General features: G+C 41.1%; 1 protein-coding gene across 1 annotated transcript; it reads left to right on the plus strand.

Annotated features, from left to right (window-relative positions):
• The first annotated feature begins 753 nt into the window (after window positions 1–753).
• Window positions 754–12,726, plus strand: LOC140550017 (uncharacterized oxidoreductase YjmC-like). Its single transcript, XM_072673814.1, has 11 exons — window positions 754–782; window positions 5,152–5,300; window positions 5,769–5,957; window positions 6,444–6,505; window positions 6,896–6,949; window positions 7,675–7,773; window positions 7,961–8,096; window positions 9,799–9,917; window positions 10,628–10,723; window positions 11,116–11,226; window positions 12,664–12,726. The coding sequence occupies exons 1-11, from the start codon at window positions 769–771 to the stop codon at window positions 12,724–12,726; spliced, it is 1,092 nt and encodes a 363-aa protein (XP_072529915.1). The 5' UTR covers window positions 754–768.
• Window positions 12,727–19,799: the final 7,073 nt, after the last annotated feature.

The following is a 19,799-nucleotide window of genomic DNA, read 5'->3' on the forward strand; positions in this document are numbered from 1 at the left end:
CATGCTCACACAGCAACACACACACAGACACACTTAAGCATAAGGACACTTCAATTAAAGACCAAATGTATTCACCCAGAATACATTACAAGACCTCTGTGATCACACACAGACTCAACAACATACACAGACCTTTAACCCTGACTGGTGTTACAGTACATGTACAGCTTATAGGCTGTACCCTTTAATTATCTGTACAGTTTACAAAATGCCACAACTGTAAATGTAAAGAGGTTTTTTATATTAATATTAAATAATGAATCCACTGACCAATGCTGATGCATTCGATTTATTGACTCATCAGATTCACACAAATTAAATGAATCACTAGTATATGAGTCAGTGTTTATCACCACGTTTATTTATTACAGCTACACATTTGTAAGCCTTACTCATCCTACAGGCATCAACTCTTTGTTCTGGACTGAGTACATGTACTGCCTCCAACACATGCAGGTCTTGTTCTAAAACACACTTCCCCCCCCAGCAGGTGACCAAAGGTAGCAGTGACCCATTTCAAAGTCTAAGTGAAAAGCTAACAAAACAGACCTCCACGCTGCAGGACCCGCGTGACCCCTCTGTTCCCGAACATGCCATTGGCTCTGCGGGCCTGGAGCCGCTTTCACAAGCGCCTGAACGCTCGATGTGTCAGCGTGGGGGGGTTTCCACCTAAACTGAACCAACACCACCAAACCAGCCAAGTCTCCACGTCTGCGACCAGTGACCAGCCCGATACGACAAGGCCCCAAGCTCCACCACCAAGCCATCATGAGCGTGAGCAGGTAAGCTTTGAGAGTGAGTAAATGATGTTTCAACTTGTAGAATTATTCTGTTCAAAATAGCCAAATGACATCAGCTGTTCAGAACAGACCCAGAGCTACCGTGTGGGGTCATTTTTCTTAACTCTCATTAGACAGTGCTCTAACAGTTTGCCCTGTCCACCAAGAGGGGCTGTGCATAATAGTGTGTCCTATATATATATATATATATATATATATATATATATATATATATATAGTAATAGCTGCTATATCATGTAGTAATAGCTACTATATCATATGCTAATAGCTGCGGTATAATATAGTAATGTCATGTAGTAAAAGGTGGGTTGATGTTACCATCACGTGTATGCATAATAGTAATAATAATAATAATAATAATAATAATCAGCTTGTTTGCTTTTTTCTATTCATATTATTTAACAACTTATTGTTTTACACCTTGAAAATACTTAATGAAGTCTCATATGTTCCTGTATTCATCATTTCACCAAAGACAAAACTAGACCTAGAACTAGAACTAGAGAACTGCAGATTAGAACAGCTGTATGCTATAGGGATGTAACTAAAAAAGAACTGGTAATATTCTTCACAAAAATCATGCAGATTCAACAAACATGCTTACTAAATAGAGAAAAATTCAGATATCCATAGGTGGTTCTATTATTATTATTGTTAATTTAGCTGTCTTGTTCTTACCATGTTGTTACCAACCATCAGTTTGGATGTTTATTAAACTCCTTTCAGTTGCTTTTTTCTATTCAGTTTTAAAAAAGGTAATAAGACCATAAGCCCACCTCCTTATATGAAGACATTAGTTTTACACAAACAACTTTTTGTTCAAGAACAGAAGGTTATTTGTAGAGCATGTTTAATACAGGTGGCCGATCAAAGTGCATTACAGACAAGTTCAGTAACAGTCATCAAATTAGAAAAGGGATGTTAGTGATTATTCTATTCCTGTCACTGTTCACTGATGCCGAAAAGAAACACAATGAAAGCTCAATAAATAAAAAGGAGTAGGCCTGAAAGTGGAGGTCAGTGTACACAGATTTTATTTCAAGTCATTTTGGAGCATTTCTATTCGTCCATTTCCCATGAATTTTCATTGTGACACAATGTAAAGAACACCCTGTCAGACCACATCTCACATGACAGATCACTAGGTCCAAAAGTGAAAACTGTGAAAGAGTAAAAAAAGAAGCTTTTTGTATGACATTGCATAAATAACATAAACATTTATTATTTAAAGACAATAATGAATTTTATTATTTAAAGCCCAATTAAAGATATATTTTGACTGATTAAACAAAAAATGTGAAAATGTGTGTGTAAATTTAGAGGCAGAATAATAGAAGACAAGATTTGCAGAAGGCCGGAACCTGAACTGGAACACATACTGATCAACTGGCTGTATATATATATATATATATATATATATATATATATATATATATATATATATATATATATATGCAATCACACACACACATACACACACACACACATTTAGCTTTTGAGGAGTTGGGCGAGCTCTAATTCCAGACCTATATCAACTACAGAGTTCTGGTAATTAATGGTCCACATTTATTCATTAAGACGCTGAAAGTTGTGTGTTTTTACACCATTTTAACATAATCCGTTTTATAGTTGGGGATGGGGAGGTACTTTGCGTGACCGCACTGGTGGTGATTTAGGGCACTTGGGTGGATCACACACTCCATGTTCATGCTCACAAGCTGAAATTAGCAGCTGCAGCAGATGTCTATATAGAGTGGATTTCTGGGCTGTTGAAGCTAAAGGTATAATCTTCTCTGCTTGGACATTTTACCGGTAATGATAAACGCTGCAGTTCATCAAATAAAGCTTTCTGGGTGTTTTTCAAGATCCACCCAGTTCCAATAATAGCTCATAAAAGCACCGATGCTATGGTACATATGTCCACACTTAAGCAAAAGCAGCAAAGAAGTCTTGTTGCATTTTGGACCGGCATAAGTAAACCTCTGCAGTGTGTCTTGGTAGTTTCTGCTACACTTTTCTAAACACATTAATATTATTGTACATATGTTCTACACTGACTGCATGTATCGCAAAGAAGGAGTGTATAATTCAGTGTGTTTCACTGGATTTAGTACAGCACAGTTTGTGATGCACTGAATAAAGTTGTACGTTGTAAAGTTGTTGATAGCATTGGAATGTGGCACTACTGAGGCTTTCCCAGTTTCTCACAATTTCTCGGGCACAAGCCTTAAATGAAAGCAATCACTACTTACTTCCCTCAGAGCTTTGAATGGATTTTCCATTGCTTTCATACACAAATCTACTGTTGTAGCACACAGCTGTTTTCAGTTGGCCCAGAGATGTAGCTGAAGTTCTTCTAACCCTGCTGCCTGTTCCTCAGTTCCTCTTTCCAGCATGGAACTGTCCACAGGATATATATACATGCTGCCTTTACAGTAAGGACAACACTGCTGAAACATGATGGAGATGGTCGTATCGGAGGCCTCAGCCCAGATACCATGTCCATGTGGGGCCTGTGTGGTTAGCCCAACTGGCAACTAGAACGTTTTGTCCTTGGGTTCCATGTTAGCCCCACATATGGATGCCCACTAAGGTCAGTGATGGGCCCCACCTGGGTTGGACACTGCCCATGGGACCCATGTGAGATTAGGATGGGCTGTAACAATGGGGCCCATTTGGGAAGCCCAACACATGTACACACACATGTACAAACCCACTCAGAGCCCATGCTCACCTGGAACCCACCTAGCTCACACTACACCCTTGTGAGCCCCCTATGAGCATGTTGGCAGGGAGACCAGGGGCACAGACTTTAGCTCCTAATTTCATCAAAGCTTTATTTTTTATGTACAGACAAGACATGCAAAAGAAAAGGTTCATTGTAAGCACCTCTTTATTTCCATTTATTTATGTGGCATCTGATTGGATAGTGCTACTATTGTAATCAGTTGGCTACAGAACAAATCTGACCTTACGTTACAGTGGGCAGCTGCCTCAAATGAGCGTCATACTTATACTGTTTTGTAGCTTTTTGTTTGGGGACACCGATTGTCCAACTGTTTCAGTACATTAGCTTATCAATCTTCCAAAAAATCCAATGTTGTCATGTGCAGTGTGTACTGTATAATTGATGGCACTATTCACACCACCCTCATGACTCATATAGACTAATTGCAAGCCATCACAACTGACTGTGGTGAAAAACCTTACATTTAGAATGCAATTCCCTGTTTACCCTTTGCTCTCTTCTACATGGGTTGTTCGGATTTTCAGCCAAACGTCTACTTTTCCCGGCACATTTGCTTGAACTGTGTGATAAATGCCAGAATGATGTTGCTGTTGATCGCCGCTAGTTGACCCAGTGCAGCGCTACCTCGGTTTGTATATATTTGCACAATTGATCTAGCTGTTCTCCCTGTCCTCTGCCTTCTGCTGCAGGGGACAAGAGCTAATAGTCTTTATCACACTGACCATTTAATGAATGTACTCTTTCTGAAGTGGATTGACACCTTCTCCAACCCCTATCAGAATTACATTCTCTCTTTAGAGGTGCGGGAGGTTTTCCTTTACCGATTGAGCTCTATTGAAATCTGCCTAGTACCACAATCTGCTCTTATTGTGTCAGAGGTTAAAGTGACGCAATCTTTGTTTATTGTACAAGCAGAAACAGAGAAAGAACAGTGAGTGAGTGAAAGAGAGAGAGACAGGATGTGCTGTATTCCGGCAGGCTGCGTTGTGTTAGAGCAGGCTTTGCTGCATTAACACTGTCTGTGCTGCATTAAGGAAAGCTGTGTTGCATTAGGTCAGTCTGTGCAGCATTAAGGCAGGCGTTGCTGAGTTAAAGCAGGCTATGCTCCATTAAGGCATGTTGTGCTGTGTTAAAGCTGGCTGTGCTGTGTTTAAACAGGCTGTGCTGCATTAAGGAAAGCTGTGTTGCCTTAGGTCAGTCTGTGCTGCATTAGCACTGTCTGTGCTGCGTAAAGGCAGCCTGTGCTGCATTAAGGCAGGCATTGCTGAGTTAAAGCAGGCTATGCTCCATTAAGGCATGTTGTGCTGTGGTAAAGCTGGCTGTGCTGCATTAATACTGTCTGTGCTGCATTAAGAAAAGCTGTGTTGCATTAGGTCAGTCTGTGCTGCATTAACTCTGTCTATGCTGCATAAAGGCAGCCTGTGCTGCATTAAGGCAGGTATTGCTGAGGTAAAGCAGGCTATGCTCCATTAAGGCATGTTGTTCTGTGATAAAGCTGGCTGTGCTGTGTTTAAACAGGCTGTGCTGCACTAAGGCGGTCTGCACTGTGTTGAGATCAGGCTGTGCTATGATTAAGTCATCTCTGCTGTGCTTCTTGTGCAGATGTCTGCTGGTTCAGGCAGAGGTTCAGACATTTATCGAGTGCTGCATGGTGGCGGTGGGCACCAGAGCTAGTCATGCCCGCAGCCTGGCTGAGGTGCTGCTGGAGGGAGACCTGCGTGGTCACTACAGCCATGGACTCAACCGCTTGGGTGAGTATGCCAAACAGTGGACTATTTAAGTAAAACTTTTATAAGCATGGACAAAAGTGCAGACAAAATTGTACTGCTACTGTCAGTACTGTCAGTTTTGATAGAGAACACTATGTCACACAGTACCAGAAAGCACATAAGCACGTTTATCCAACATTGATTAAAAAGTGTATGTAGTTTGAGGCAAGTATGTGGTGATTTAGTTGTGTAGTTTGCAAGAATGCATATATTGATTTATGCGTTACATTCAGAACAGAGAGAAGTGGAAATTATGTACATTTCCAAAATATCAATTTAACCACTGTGCTGTGCCAGCCTTTGCATTATACAGTGACTGGCTCTAGGGATGTAAGTTTGTCTAGACTGGAAATCTTGGTGAAAAGTTCCCTTTTATGTTAACTATTAAAAACTGTTTGTTATTTTATTGTAGCTCCATAGTGACAATGTAAGTGTGTGTGTGCATCATAGATGTCTACATAAGGGAGATTCGCGCAGGAATCTGTGTGCGGGAGGGGGAGCCTGTGTTGGAGAAAGAGTCAGTGGCCACGGCCCTTGTGGATGGAAGGAACCTCCTGGGTCCAGTGGTGGGAAATTACTGCATGAATTTAGCTCTAAAGAAAGCACGAGACACAGGCATTGGCTGGGTGGTGGCCCACGGCAAGTCAGACACACCTTCATATTTCTCAAGCTGTCATTGAACGCCTTATCCCCTTGAAGCCTAGATTTATTATTAAATTATGATGTTATCAATTCTAATGCAAACCTACTGTGAATTATTCGGTAACTGTTGGTTTCACATCTCTTGTGGAGTCCCACAAGGCTCTATTTTAGGGCCTATGAACCTGATGCTAATTATGACTGTATGTAGCTCTGAAAGTGACAAAGTGTGAGCTTACATACGGGGTCTAAGGCTTTAAAGGGCAAAGGCCCATGTTTGGCTCACACTTTAGTTCCTCACCACATTACTTAAATATTAGTTTCATAATCAGTGTCCTAGAGCTTAACATTGATGATTGAAGAATAACTGAATAGTAGGCTTGCAATTGAAGGGCTGTGGGATGGTTAGATGTTAAACTACTGAAACTACATCTCTAAAGGACATGTGCTGTTACTGTTACTGCTTCTCTTTCTGTGTCTGTTCAGGCTCCAATCACTATGGCATTGCTGCTTATTATTCCATGCAAGCAGTGAAAGAGAACATGATCGTGAGTCTTAATTCACTTTTGGTAGTGATTGTGAGGGGGGTGGGGGTAGTAGAGTATGTGTGTCCAATGGGAATTCCACGGATTAATCGTTCAGAAAATCATCAACATTTAAATGGCTGAGATGGAAGCAGTCATTCAGGGTGGTTTGGTGTAAAAAGGTGCACTGTAGAGAAACTTAGCACCTACGACAGCCCAAGATTGTGCTGTACAACACTAAAACAGCAATTCTATTCACAATTTAAAACCACAGGTGAATCTACATGGGTCTTCTGTTTTGTAGGTAATACTGAATCTAGTAAAACTAGTAAATCTGGACAAATGCTGTTAAATTATTCAGAACATGTAAAAAATGTGGCAGAGGTTTTCTAAAAGTCTGTTGTTTGTGTGCAGGGAATGTCATACACTAACACCTCTCCTCTAGTTGTTCCAACACGAGCCAGAGAGGTGAGTTCATCATAGTCTTTATACCGTATAATATTTAACTGTTTCTATAGTCACACTGTCTGACCCTTATCAACACTTGACTTTTACATTACATTGCATTTCCTCCCAGACATCAGTGCTAAAGCTCCTACTGGGTCTGTTTCCCTTGCCCACATTTCCATTGTTAACACAGTCTCACAGCCCTACAAATTCTTGAATCACCTGAACTTTCTCACTCCTCAACCCACTCCATCACTTGAAGATCAGTGTGGCACCTTACGCTGTCTTGTTGGCACATCAAGTCATTTTTTTTGGATTGTCCACCTATTGGTGCAGTGGTGGCTCAGCGGTTAGAGCGCCGGGATATCGATAACAGGGTTGTGGGTTCGATTCCCGGGCTCGGCAAGCTGCCACTGTTGGGCCCTTGAGCAAGGCCCTCTCTGCTCCCTGGGCGCTGGAGTTGGCTGCCCACCGCTCTGGGTGTGTGTGTACTCACTGCCCCTAACATGTGAGATGGGTTAAATCCGGGGGACACATTTCGCTGAACAGTGTACACTGTACAGTGACAAATACGTGCACCTTTACCCTTAAAAAGAAGAGACAGATCCCTTACGTACACCTAACCTGTTGCTTTTTGACCGCCAGTGTATTACTCCCACTACCGCCACTTGCTTCTACTGTGTGATTAATGTGATTACTAATATTTACTCTTTATGGCCAATTGTGTTGGTTCACGCTCCATTTAGTGCACAGTGGGCACAAACCCTATTAGTGTGGCAGCTCCTGCTAAGAATGGAGACAGCTTTGTTCTGGACATGGCAACCTCAGCCGTCGCCCTCGGAAAGGTATGTACACAGACACCCACACATGTACACACACCAACACATCAAACCTCGAACCATGAACAAAGGGTACATTCACATATTCACATTCACAGCAGCTAAAATCCTGTACTCTCCTCACAGACTGTGAATGTCTCTCACCCTCTCTTTCCTCACGCCTCTTTCTCTCTCACTGACTGTGTGTTTGCAGGTGGAGATTCACGAGCGTAATGGCCTCTCAATCCCGGAGGGCTGGGGATGTGACGCAGAGGGCTGTGCTACCACTGACCCCAAGGCTGTGCTGTGTGGAGGAGGGCTGGTGCCGTTGGGAGGCAAGGAGACCACAGGTCTGTCTGTCTCAGACACTTCCTACTCTGTGCGGTCTCGTGCACCCCTATTATACATCAGCGTCCCACAGCAGCCTATTAGCTGCTCGTGATCCTTGTCATTACAGCCACTAATACTATCAATTTAGTGTAAGGAGTCATAACGATTGGTGCAGCTGAAACTGGCGAAAAGGCTGTGTTAGACTGGGGTGTGACAGTGCTATAGGATATCAAAGGTGAAGCCTTTGAACGGCGGGGAGGTGGAGCTGGGTATGTTTACATTGCTATCCACATGAGTTTTCTGTACCAGAAGCATGTGGACACAGTGCTGTCTCTCAATGGCTCGTTTCCAGATTTTCTTTATTATGTATTTGGGATATGCCCTGACTACTGATCTCCACATTTCTGGTAGTCCCATTGTGTTGCATAAACTTACCCATATGAAAATCTATTATATGACCATATGTGCACATATATTGTAAAGAATTGGGCATATTTCCAAATGTATGTACACATAGATTTTGTACATATATGCTAAGTATCATTTGTTAGACATGTATGTATAATATATGGACATATATTTTCAATTGACAGATGAAGACATATATGGGCATATAGTATACATAAGTAAATATTATTTATAATACATATATACATATCGTTGCTGTCCCACTTTTATCTCAATTTTTGCAGTTGTTCTTTACATTGTGTTGAAATGTCATGACAAAGGGTCCAATAGAAATACTCCCAAATGACAAGTTAACAATTTAAAGCCTGAACCATCAAATAATTGCCAGAAAATTAGATTTTTTAAAAAAGGAAAGTTTATTTGACCTTCTGTTCAGGGACCTCACAAGTCATCAAGATCAGTACAATGGGGGAAAACAAACAAAACAAACCCAGGTTTCTTTTCATTTCATTTCATTTCATAGACAGTTCTGCAAGATACAGTTCTCCATTTAAGTGCCATATAGACCCCTAGGTAATGCAGCCTGTAGTTCATTAAGCAGTGTAACGGTTACCATGCTGAATGTGTTTCCACACACAAACACACATATACAACTGACCAACAACACAGACACACCGGCCTTGTCCAATCCAACCGTGATTTTGTGAGTTAAAATATGTTCATTAAGACAGTAAATACCGACCATGTGAGTCACTCTCTCTACATGCCGGGAATGAGCAGAGTGGGAAGGGCAGGAAGAGCAGAGAGGGGGCAAACAAGACTACAGTTACCATAGCAATAATCCTAAAGCACTACAGTTTGTACACAATGTGTTTGTATATGTTGACATATGACAGAAATATATGCCCCATATTTGATAATGGGCAAAGGGTTTTCCATATGTGACTAATGTAAATAAATGTAATATTTAAGTATATAAGGGAATGGGAAAGAGAATATTTATCTAATGCTTATCATACAGTTCAGTTTATATACTGCTTTTTTATACTTTTATGAAAACTAATTTTACTCTAATAATAATAACTAATAACTAATCTATATTTTTTATTAGTTATTTATTGCTTATTATTACCTAACTACTAGTTACTATCACTCATTCATTAACTATGGAACTAATCTGTAAGTTATGGGGTTTTGAGAAGGAGGAACAACCAACCAGTATCAAAAAAACACATACTGTCAATATCATCTGTGTGTGTGTGTGTGTGTGTGTGTGTGTGTGTGTGTGTGTGTGTGTGTGTGTATGTGTATTAGGGAGCCATAAGGGCTATGGTCTGGGCCTGATGGTGGAGGTCTTCTGTGGGATACTCGCTGGATCTAAGTACAGTAGTAATATTCGCAACTGGAGGATGACTGACCGCAGAGCTGACCTGGTATTAACACACACACACATGTTCACACAACAGTATACACAATCACTGAATATGAAAGCTGGCAGTGGAAGATGACCATGCTTGTTTGCTGCCATGCTCCCATTTTTGGCTGAACCCCTCTGACACACACTATATGGGTAGTACAAATGCAAAAGTATTGGGACACCTGCTCATCAAGTGTTTCCTCTGCTTTTATTGGAGTAACTGTCTCTACTGTCCAGGGGAAGCTTTCTTAGATTTTGGAGCATTGCTGTGAGGATTTGATTGCATTCAGCAACAAGAGTGTTAGTGATGTCAGGATGTTGGACAATTACCCCCCCCCCCTCCCCTTCCACCCGCCACCTCATCCCCAACGGTATTGGATGGAGCACCATCATCATTCCAGAGAACACAGTTCCACTGCTCCACAGCTCAATTGTGGGGCATGGTGCCAAAAGGTTTATGTTTATCTGCTCCAGAGAGTCCTATTCCATTGGCAGTGCTTCTCTACAAGGACTAGGCAAGCTGTGTGTGTGCATTTGCACATTTGTGTCAGCAATGGGTGGACTGAATGCATTTATTAGAAAGGATGTCCACAAACATTTGGACACATAGTGTCTGTGCCTGTGTAAACTGTGATGACACTGACCTCTTGTGGCTAGTATGTACACTCTCACTCTCTCTCTCTCTCTCTCTCTCTCTCTCTCTCTCTCTCTCTCTCGCCACTCCAGGGTCAGTGCTTTGTGGCAGTAAACCCTGAGAACTTTGCTCCTGGATTTAATGACAGAATGTCAGATCTGCTGTCCATACACAGAAACCTGACGCCTGTGAGTGTTAAGGGGGCTGCAGAATAAAGCTCACTGTGTTTCCCATATGTATTTAATACTGAATCATTCCAATAAAATACATAAGAGGACATGAGGTATGTTTTACATCACTCATGAGAATGCTTATATATATACGAATGGTCTTAATTAAAAAGATGAATAATCACAATACAATATTCAGTTAAATTTAAAATGCTAAGCTAGCATGTCCCTGCATTTTTGGGTGGGAGAACAAATAAATGCCTAATAAACTGACTAGAGGAATCTTTTTTGGTAAGATGATTAATTTGTTTAATGATCTTTTCAAGCTGGTTCCTAGTAAAGGTGTGATAACAGAGCAGTAGTTTTCTGTGCCTGATATTCATGCTTCTCCTCCTCCTGTGTTCTTGTAGGTGGAGCCTGAGATGCCTGTAATGGCTCCAGGAGACCCAGAAAGGGAACATATCCAGATCTGCAGAGAGCTGGGGGGCATTCCATACAACCTGAGACTGGTCAACCATGTGGTACACACACACACACACACACCATAGCCACAAATGCATACACTCTATATAGTTTAAGACACAAGTTTAAACATTTATTTTAAATAATTATATTTATAAATATAATTATATTTATGATAACAATCATATCATTCAGCCACAAACAACAATAACAGCTGACAGTCCCTGGAGTGTTTAAACACTGTGTCCACTCACTGACCACTCTACTCTAGACACCCCTACCTAGTGAGTTCACCTTATAGCGTCAGAGTCAGAGTCAGAGTCAGAAGCTCATCTGTTGCTGCACAGTTTGTGTTGGTCATCCTCTAGTCCTTCATAAGTGGTCACAGTACGTTGCCCATGGGATGCTGTTGGCTGGATATTTCCGGTTGGTGGACTATTCTCAATCCAGCAGTGACTCTGAGGGGTTTAAAAACTCCAGCAGCACTGCTGTGTCTGATCCACTCATACTAGCGCAACACACACTACTAACACACCACCACCATGTCAGTGTCACTGCAGTGCTGACCCACCACCCAAATACTACCTGCTCAGTGGTGGTCAGTCCTGTGGGGTCCTGACCATTGAAGAACAGGGTGGAAAGAGGCTAGCAAAATATGCAGAGAAACAGATAGACTACAGTCTGTGTTATTAACTACAAAGTTCCCCTATAAGTGTAAGAAATATATATAAGAAAATATGATGCAGAACATCTTGTTGTTTTAGGCCAAATGACATATTTACTGCACTGGACTGCAGGGTTAAGCAATATGATTAAAGAATAATGTGCAGTACAGTGAAAAGGGGAAAGCCACTTGTGAAAACTGCATATTATTAATAGTTAACAGTTACAAAAGGACGCACAACACATAGAGGTGTTCATGGTTTCCTACCAACAGGTGGCGCCAAAAGCAAGGGTAAGCTAGAAGCTCAGCACAAAACGCTTCCTCTTGAATATTAGCTTTATATTCACGAATATTAGGTCTTTATTTAACTATATTCATGATAATAAGGCACACATATTAGAAAGGAGTGAGAGATCTATGTTTCGTAGACCCCACAACCATCGTTTCGTGTCAGATCTTACAGGGTCAACCCACTAGGAGGTGCTGTTACTCACACAGAGTTGGTGGCGATTGCTACAAGCTACTTTTATAAATATAGGATACTTATCAAAACGTCTTTTTAGGATTATACAAAAGCATCGATTTAAATATATATATATATATATATATATATATATATATATATATATATATATATATATATTATTGTGAATGTATTATTATATTATACAATCACATGTGGATTTATTTCTTAACAGTTATTTTTTAACAACGCATTTTTTTTTAAGCATTTCAACTTGTAATAGTTTAAAAATACATATATTATCTTAGTTTCATGTTCTCTCTATTCTCTCTCTCTCTCTCTGCATCTCTCTGTCTTCTTTGCTACCAGAATGAGTTTGCCAGCACGTTAGGAGTGAGCCCCCTTCTGCCCACCAACAGACTTATGGAGTGAGGCTGCAGTCTGCCCCAGCTCACACCTCTATATGGCTCTACTGCTCTCTATAGGGCTCCTCATTTCATACAGCAGTTATTAAATCAAATGTATTACATTACTCAGAGCTTAGGCCCTACCTTTAAGCTTCCCCTCGGGCTGCTCGTGTCAGATTTCTCCTCACACACAGATGAAGATGTGTGGACTTCATAGGAACTGACTGAAGTCTATCATTTTACTCAAGCTGCCAGTAGCTACTACTGAAACACCCTGTAAGCTATCTCACCCACCAATATAAACCCACCATGACTGAATGTAATTTTTTACATTTTATTTTGTCTTAATAAAATGAGTTTAGTGAGTTTAACGGTATGCGTGCTTTACTGCATTATTTCTTACCAACAGGTGGCGCCAAATGAGGGCCAAGTTGAAAGCTCAGTACCCTGCTTTCCTCTCGTTTCAGAGACTGACAGGATGTAGTGCTTCACTTTGTATGTGACAATAATAATGTTTCTAATAATCTTTTTTTTTAGCTCTTCATTTTGTCAATTTTTGCCCCTTTTCACTTTTGACTTAATGTGAAGGTTTATTATTATTTTTATTTATTTATTTATTTATTTATTTATTTATTTATTTATTTTAATGCTGGTTCCAAAATGAATAAGAACTAGACCAATAGAAATGCTCCAAAATAGCTTTGAATAAAATCTTTTTTACATTCACTTCTATTAAAAGTGGTCGGTGTGGCACAACAGATAAAACCGCTAGCTGCCTGTGAGCTATTACACCAGTCTGGGTGACCGTATGCTGCGCCACACCAATAAGAGTCCCTGGGCAAGACTCCTAACACGACATTGGCCCACCTCTGTAATACGAGTTACCTTGTAAGAAGCTCTGGATAAGAGCGTCAGCTAAAGGCTGTAAATGTAAAAGAAGATGATGATGAAGGGATAAGAAGAGTGAGCAGAAATGTGTGGTTAATAAATGTAAAAAAATAAATAATAAATGTAAAAAATTGCAAGACTACACCATAGCCAGCACTGTAGCCCCACAGTCAGTCTGTCCTTTCAGATGTACATGGGCAACCCCCCAAGAAAGGTCCACTATATAACACGGGATGTTCATGATCATTTGTACAGGCTGCTTTGCAAGTGCTTGATGCTCATCAGGATGACTAGAGATGTAGTGACACACGGACTAATAAAAAAAGAATCACAATCAAATAGACTTACACCTACTACTGTGTTTCTCTCTTTCTCCCATCTTGCTATTTCTGTGTGTGAGGATGTGTGGGCATGCTTGGCGGACATGCATCACTTCAAACCAGAGGAACAGATGGCCTGAAGGTTCAACAGCAGCTCTGGTCCCTCATAATTATCACAGGAGGGGACACACAGGCAGATATTAGAAAAAAAAATCAATCCTATTGAGCTACAGAGGAAAGAGAGAAAGTAAGGATCAATGGAGAGTGAGGAGAGAGCTGAAATTCGTGGGTTGCTTTTCTGCTCTCCAAAGGAGAGCATGCAGGCTGAAGACGGGCCTGTAGGAGTACGGAAGGTGTGGGTTTAAACACAAGTGGAGCTTCAGGGCCTCCCAGAGAGGAGCTCATCACACCGCTCCATCACCTCACACTAGTATTAGCTCACACGTCATCAAGCGGCCCATTACACCCCTCTACACCTACAGCCCATCACACGCTGCTTTAGCTCACACTTCAGAGCGGACATCAGTAGCACATCCTCACAGCCCCACGTTAGCACACATTCGGGCCATATTAGCCAATTTAGACCTGGTTAGGGGCTGCTGCTCCTCCCCACGCTTTGCCCACACAGGAAACACTCACTGCTGATCACTCTTTAACAGGCGTAGAGTCTCCATGAAGAGATATCAGCCTAGGTAAAAGACAGGCATGGGACCACCTGGATATACGTGTTTAAATCCAAGCCATTTTGGAGCATTTCTATTGGCCCGTTCTTTATGAATTTCTGACACAATGTTAAAGAGCAACTGACAGATTCAAATTATATCAAAAAGGGGAAATAGCATAAATAGAGATAGACCTACAAGGGTTTTGTGTGAGTGATGATTTGCTCTATGGAGCAATGGGCATAGAGTAGATGATTACAGCAACCGGAACATGCCCCTGCAGGCCTTGGCTTCATAGACTCTGATCAAAAACCTTCACATTTAGTGATTCCTGATTTGTGGCGGTGAGTTGGGGAGTCCAATGCCATTTCCTTAGTAATATTTGTCATTTACATCTATATCATTGTCACTATTATCAGAAGATTATCAAAAGATTTATTACTATTATTATTACTATTGATGACCCTGCATTGATATTACTGAAAGAATCAATACGATAGCAAAAATAACTCTTATTATAGCTCTTATTATTCAACACATACACTACAGTATTCCTCATTTGTGTTTCTGTGGGCCCCTTGGCCCCATGGGGGCCGCATACATCTCCCCTGAGCATGCACACAGTCTATGTAAGCTGAGAAAGAGAAAAAATGTAGAATCTTGTCTCCCAGAAGAATATTCTCAAATGTTATGTGCATGCATGGGTGTGTGTGTGTGTGTGTGTGTGTGTGGTCTGTCGGCCAACACACAGGATGTAAGAAGATTGTGAGAGTGCCAGAGCTGTGAGTTTAGGCACCGGCCAATCTGTAGCACCTCTCAGGTGATAAGTTCATCACATAGCACCATTTCACACCAGAAGTCACACACTACTGTATCTCACACCAGCAGCACATCTCTACAGCCTGCCTTACACTGCCATATGACACTAACGGATCAAATGTGCCACTTATCCAAGAACCCCTTACCTAACCCTAACTACACCAATCATACATATCACACCCAATTTAAGGGTCTTTCAGTAACCATGGTTTTGTCACTGTCATTACAAAGCCTTGGAGGTTTTACAGGAGAAGTAGTACATGGGCTTGGTTCATTTTAATCTATGCAGCTACGGCTTTAGCTTCTGAGAAAACAATATATGACAAACAGCTATCAATTATATTGTAATATGGCGTGGTTTTACAGGCAGAAGCACACTCAAGGCTGAAATAAACATTTATACAGTCGGGAAGTCTGATTCAGCAGGCTTTCCGCCATCTCGTCACACCTCCATAGCAATGTCGCCTGTGAGATGTGACTATTCAGACAGATATTTCTGAAGATTCACCCTCAACACTGGTTCTGTAATGTAAAAGTAACTATTTTCATCATTGGTGTTTATTGATTACTAAGTCGTGCTTATATAAAGCCATAGTGTATAAGCATTTACATTTACATTGAGGGCATTTAGCAGACGCTCAACGTCATCCAGAGCGACCTACAAAAGTGCTTCACTGTCAACTCCGAAAATCCCCATAGCTCCAAAAGATGCCTCTAAGCTTAGGTACTACTAATACAAAAGTCAATATAAAGACCACAATACTCAGCATACACTACACTTCGCCCAAGTACTCTTGAAAGAGATGGGGGTTCAGCCTGCATTTGAAGACAGTGAGCGACTCCGATGGCAGGACAGAAAGAAGCCTGGATACTTTTCTTCCGTGGATCTTAAAGGATGCCGGGTCAAGCCGAGCCATACTTGAAGCTCGAGGAGCCATCAAGTCATGACCATTGCCGTCAAGTGCGGAGGGGCTGGTTCATTCTTGGCTTTGTAGGCCAACGTCAGGGTTTTGAATCTGATGTGAGCAGCAGCTACAGGAAGCCAGAGAAGAGAACATAGCACTTACATGGCTGAACACTACATTTTAATCACTCTAGTGGCAACTGTCACTGGGAGCTAACCAGGCTAAAGTACAGCTTCCACACAGTGAGCTTAGTTGTAACACAGTGATACAACTAAGCCTCCCCACTGAAACAGTTAGAGAAGTCCATATTCCATTTTTAAGTTCTTAATAACTGTTTTTTTTATTTTCATCAGAAATATACCAACAATTTAATGCCAAATAAACATTCTTCTTTTTTTATTGTGCTGCTATTTGTCTTGACACACCGCCTCTTTTCACTCATATATAATTAGATGCAGATATTTTTATGTATTCACTTTGAAAAAAGTATTGATGTAAATGCTTGTATCAATATCAAGACTTTTAGCTACTAGCTCCTCTGTTTGTCACCTACTTAATCCATATCTCAAGCCCTTCTACAGGGTAGCTTGTAATGCTTGCACACACATGGTTTAATGCTAAACGGTTGGTGCTGTAAACAAGGGTCACACGCTCATTTGTGGCAGAGCTGTGCAGGTTTCTTAAAAATGTTCTTTTTAAAAGTGATTCAAATTAATTACTTTTAAAAGGGTGTGCTGTGCTCTCCTATAAGTTTTTAGTATATTTCTGGAACTCATAGATCACTTCAATTGGTCCATCCTGCAAATCTCTTCACACAATGTATTGACGTGACCACAGCAGTATATGACACCGCCTGTTTGAGATATGCATTGATTCTAACTTTGGACTTCTTTGCAATGCCAAATTTTGTCTCACCATTGAAAATGTGATTTAGGCTAGGCTAAAGCTTATTGTGGGTCTAGGAAACAGGCCTATATATTCAAAAGACCACTTGGTGTAACATTTGGTGTAATCAAATCTCATTAAAAACAGAAAAGGTTGGCTGGGCAGGGTCACTGACACTAAAACAGGTTCGGGCAAGTGACCTAAATACTACACACCTGTGCTTCCTCCGGGTTTTAATGAGGCAGGTGTGCTTGCGTTGGAATGAGAGAAAAGCCTGCATGTGCTGCTTAGCTCTGCAGTAAGAGTGAAGTATGAGGTAGGTTTTATTGGAAAGCAATGCCTTCCAACCAGGACAAAGCATTAGGTAGGTTTTATGAACATCTGCATGTTACACGTAGGTTTGTAGACTCAGAAATAGGCTGGACTGGGTGTCAGCAACTGGTTCAGTTCAGAAAATACACAGATTATGATGGCTAGAAGACTGACTCTGACTGGTTCATAGCATGGTCTTGTGGAGTTGTTCTGGTATGCAGTGGTCAGTAGCCTACCAAAGGTGCTCCAAGAAAGAACAACCAGTGAACCGCTGACAGGATCTGCTGCTAACGTCTTGGTGCCAGAAACCACAGGAGGCAGATCTGTCTTGGTGGCACAAGGGGGTCCTGTTCAGGATGAAGCAGGTGGTGCTAATGTTACGACATATTAATTGTTTTCAGCCAATCAAACATAAACACCCAGTTCGAGTGCCTTTTAAACTTTTTAAGGCTAGGATATTATCTAGCCATCTTGACCACATATGCTCTGACTGCCTTCTTAGTCAGCACTCTGACTCCCACACAGGTGCGGTGTGTTAACCAGATCACTCTTTCCAGCACGCAGTTGTTGCTCATTAGGAAGATTAAGTGGTGATTAAGAAGATTAATGCTCTCTGCTATGGTCCGCAGTGCCTGGACCCCAGGCGACACATGTAAAGATAGATCTGTAGGCCAGGGGTGGCTAGAAAACCCTAACGGCATGCTTCAGTAAGTGCCATCACTTCAGTGGAATGACGACAGAAGCACAACACACACAACTTGACTTTGAGTAAAGAAGCCTGAAGCACTAACATACAATGATAAAGCTAGAAAGGGAAGTGATGTGACCGGTTACAAAGCAACCCAGTTGCTAAAACAACAAAACATAGTGGACAATTAAACACGGCTTAAAATGCACCTTACATTAAAGGGCCAATATTGTTCATTTTTCTTATGTGCTCTTTATTTCTCTCATGTCTCATATAACATTTACATATGTACCAAAACATTAGCTGTTACTTTCTAACCTCCTCTAATCTCCTTATACCTTAAAATTAAAGAGGTAGTTTTGTTACTGTGTCTTTAATATATATAAAAAATGCCTTTTGGCACATTGCTCAGAACGCAGTCCGGGTTGGAACACTTTAACCCCGTAACAGTGGAGGGCTTATTACACACTAAGGTGGGTTGGGTTGGTGGGGGGTCGTATTTAGCGTAGAGGATTTAGTGTATTACTCAGTAACTACAGGAACTACTGTACAAACTACACTACGGTGGGGCTATTCTTTGGTAATAGAAGCTTGTAATAACACTTCCGGCCTGCCGACGGGCTATAGGTTGTTTAAGGGGTGTGACTAATGTGACTTTAATGTGGATGAGTAAGGAGGAAATTTCTGTAGGTTGAAATGACAGATGTATGCAAATAAATATGCTTTTGTGTGTGTTTTTAGTTTCCTTATATGGACTATATGGATGAAAATCAGTATTTTAAACCTTTAACAGCGTTTTCAGACCACTTCAGTGTTAAGGGCCCTTTATAAATATGTTACATGCAACTATGCATGTATTTGCACTGGGTTTTTTAAAGAAAAGTACAATGCGTTACACAAAAGCTGTGCTAACACTCCAGCCCCAAGATAACACGCTACGAGGATGGCTCATCAGCCCAACCTAAAGAAAATGACTTTATTATTTTTTTCAACTCAAATGACAACTTTCAATGATTTAAGACTGTTTATGTTTAAGAGTTGAATAAGCCTGGTTAAACTGCTTTTTACCACATAAAGGCCTTTCAGAGCTGAGCAAAGCATAGTTCCTTTTCCTTGTAAAAATCCTAGGTTGTAAGTAAGAGTGTAATTAACCCCAACTCATCAAACCTATAAACTCTAAAGCACATCAGCTGAAGACATATAACTACTAACACCCTTCCTCTCTATCTTCACAGTACAACCAGCAATCACATCAAACTAAAGGAAGAAGGAGGAGTAGAGGGAAGATGGGTGGGGGGATGTGTCATGTGTGTGTGTGTTTGGGGGGGGGTGATCCCCTGCTGAGTAAGGATTTAATGAAAAAAGCCATTCCATTGTTCCAACAGAGACCAATATTACTCTCCAGTGTGTGTTGTGTGTGTGTGTGTGTGTGTGTGTGTGTGTGTGTGTGTGTGTGTGCATGCAGGCACCTCATGGAATTTGGTATTTAGTAGACTTTGAATTGATAATAGCTTTGGATCGTTATCTTCACAGGAGCTCGAAACTTCACACACATTTCTCCGTATTCCCAAACACACCCAATAAACTGTCCTCTGCTTGACAGCAACACAGACTACCCT

The sequence above is a fragment of the Salminus brasiliensis genome, chromosome 2, assembly GCF_030463535.1.
Source record: "Salminus brasiliensis chromosome 2, fSalBra1.hap2, whole genome shotgun sequence".
In the NCBI taxonomy this organism is placed as follows: Eukaryota; Metazoa; Chordata; class Actinopteri; order Characiformes; family Bryconidae; genus Salminus; species Salminus brasiliensis.

Bases quoted from the DNA above. Each gene is read 5' to 3' on its own strand.
- LOC140550017 (XM_072673814.1), top strand. The intron at 9,918-10,627 runs GTATTAACACAC...TCGCCACTCCAG, and splicing joins CTGACCGCAGAGCTGACCTG to GGTCAGTGCTTTGTGGCAGT. The intron at 11,227-12,663 runs GTACACACACAC...CTTTGCTACCAG, and splicing joins TGAGACTGGTCAACCATGTG to AATGAGTTTGCCAGCACGTT.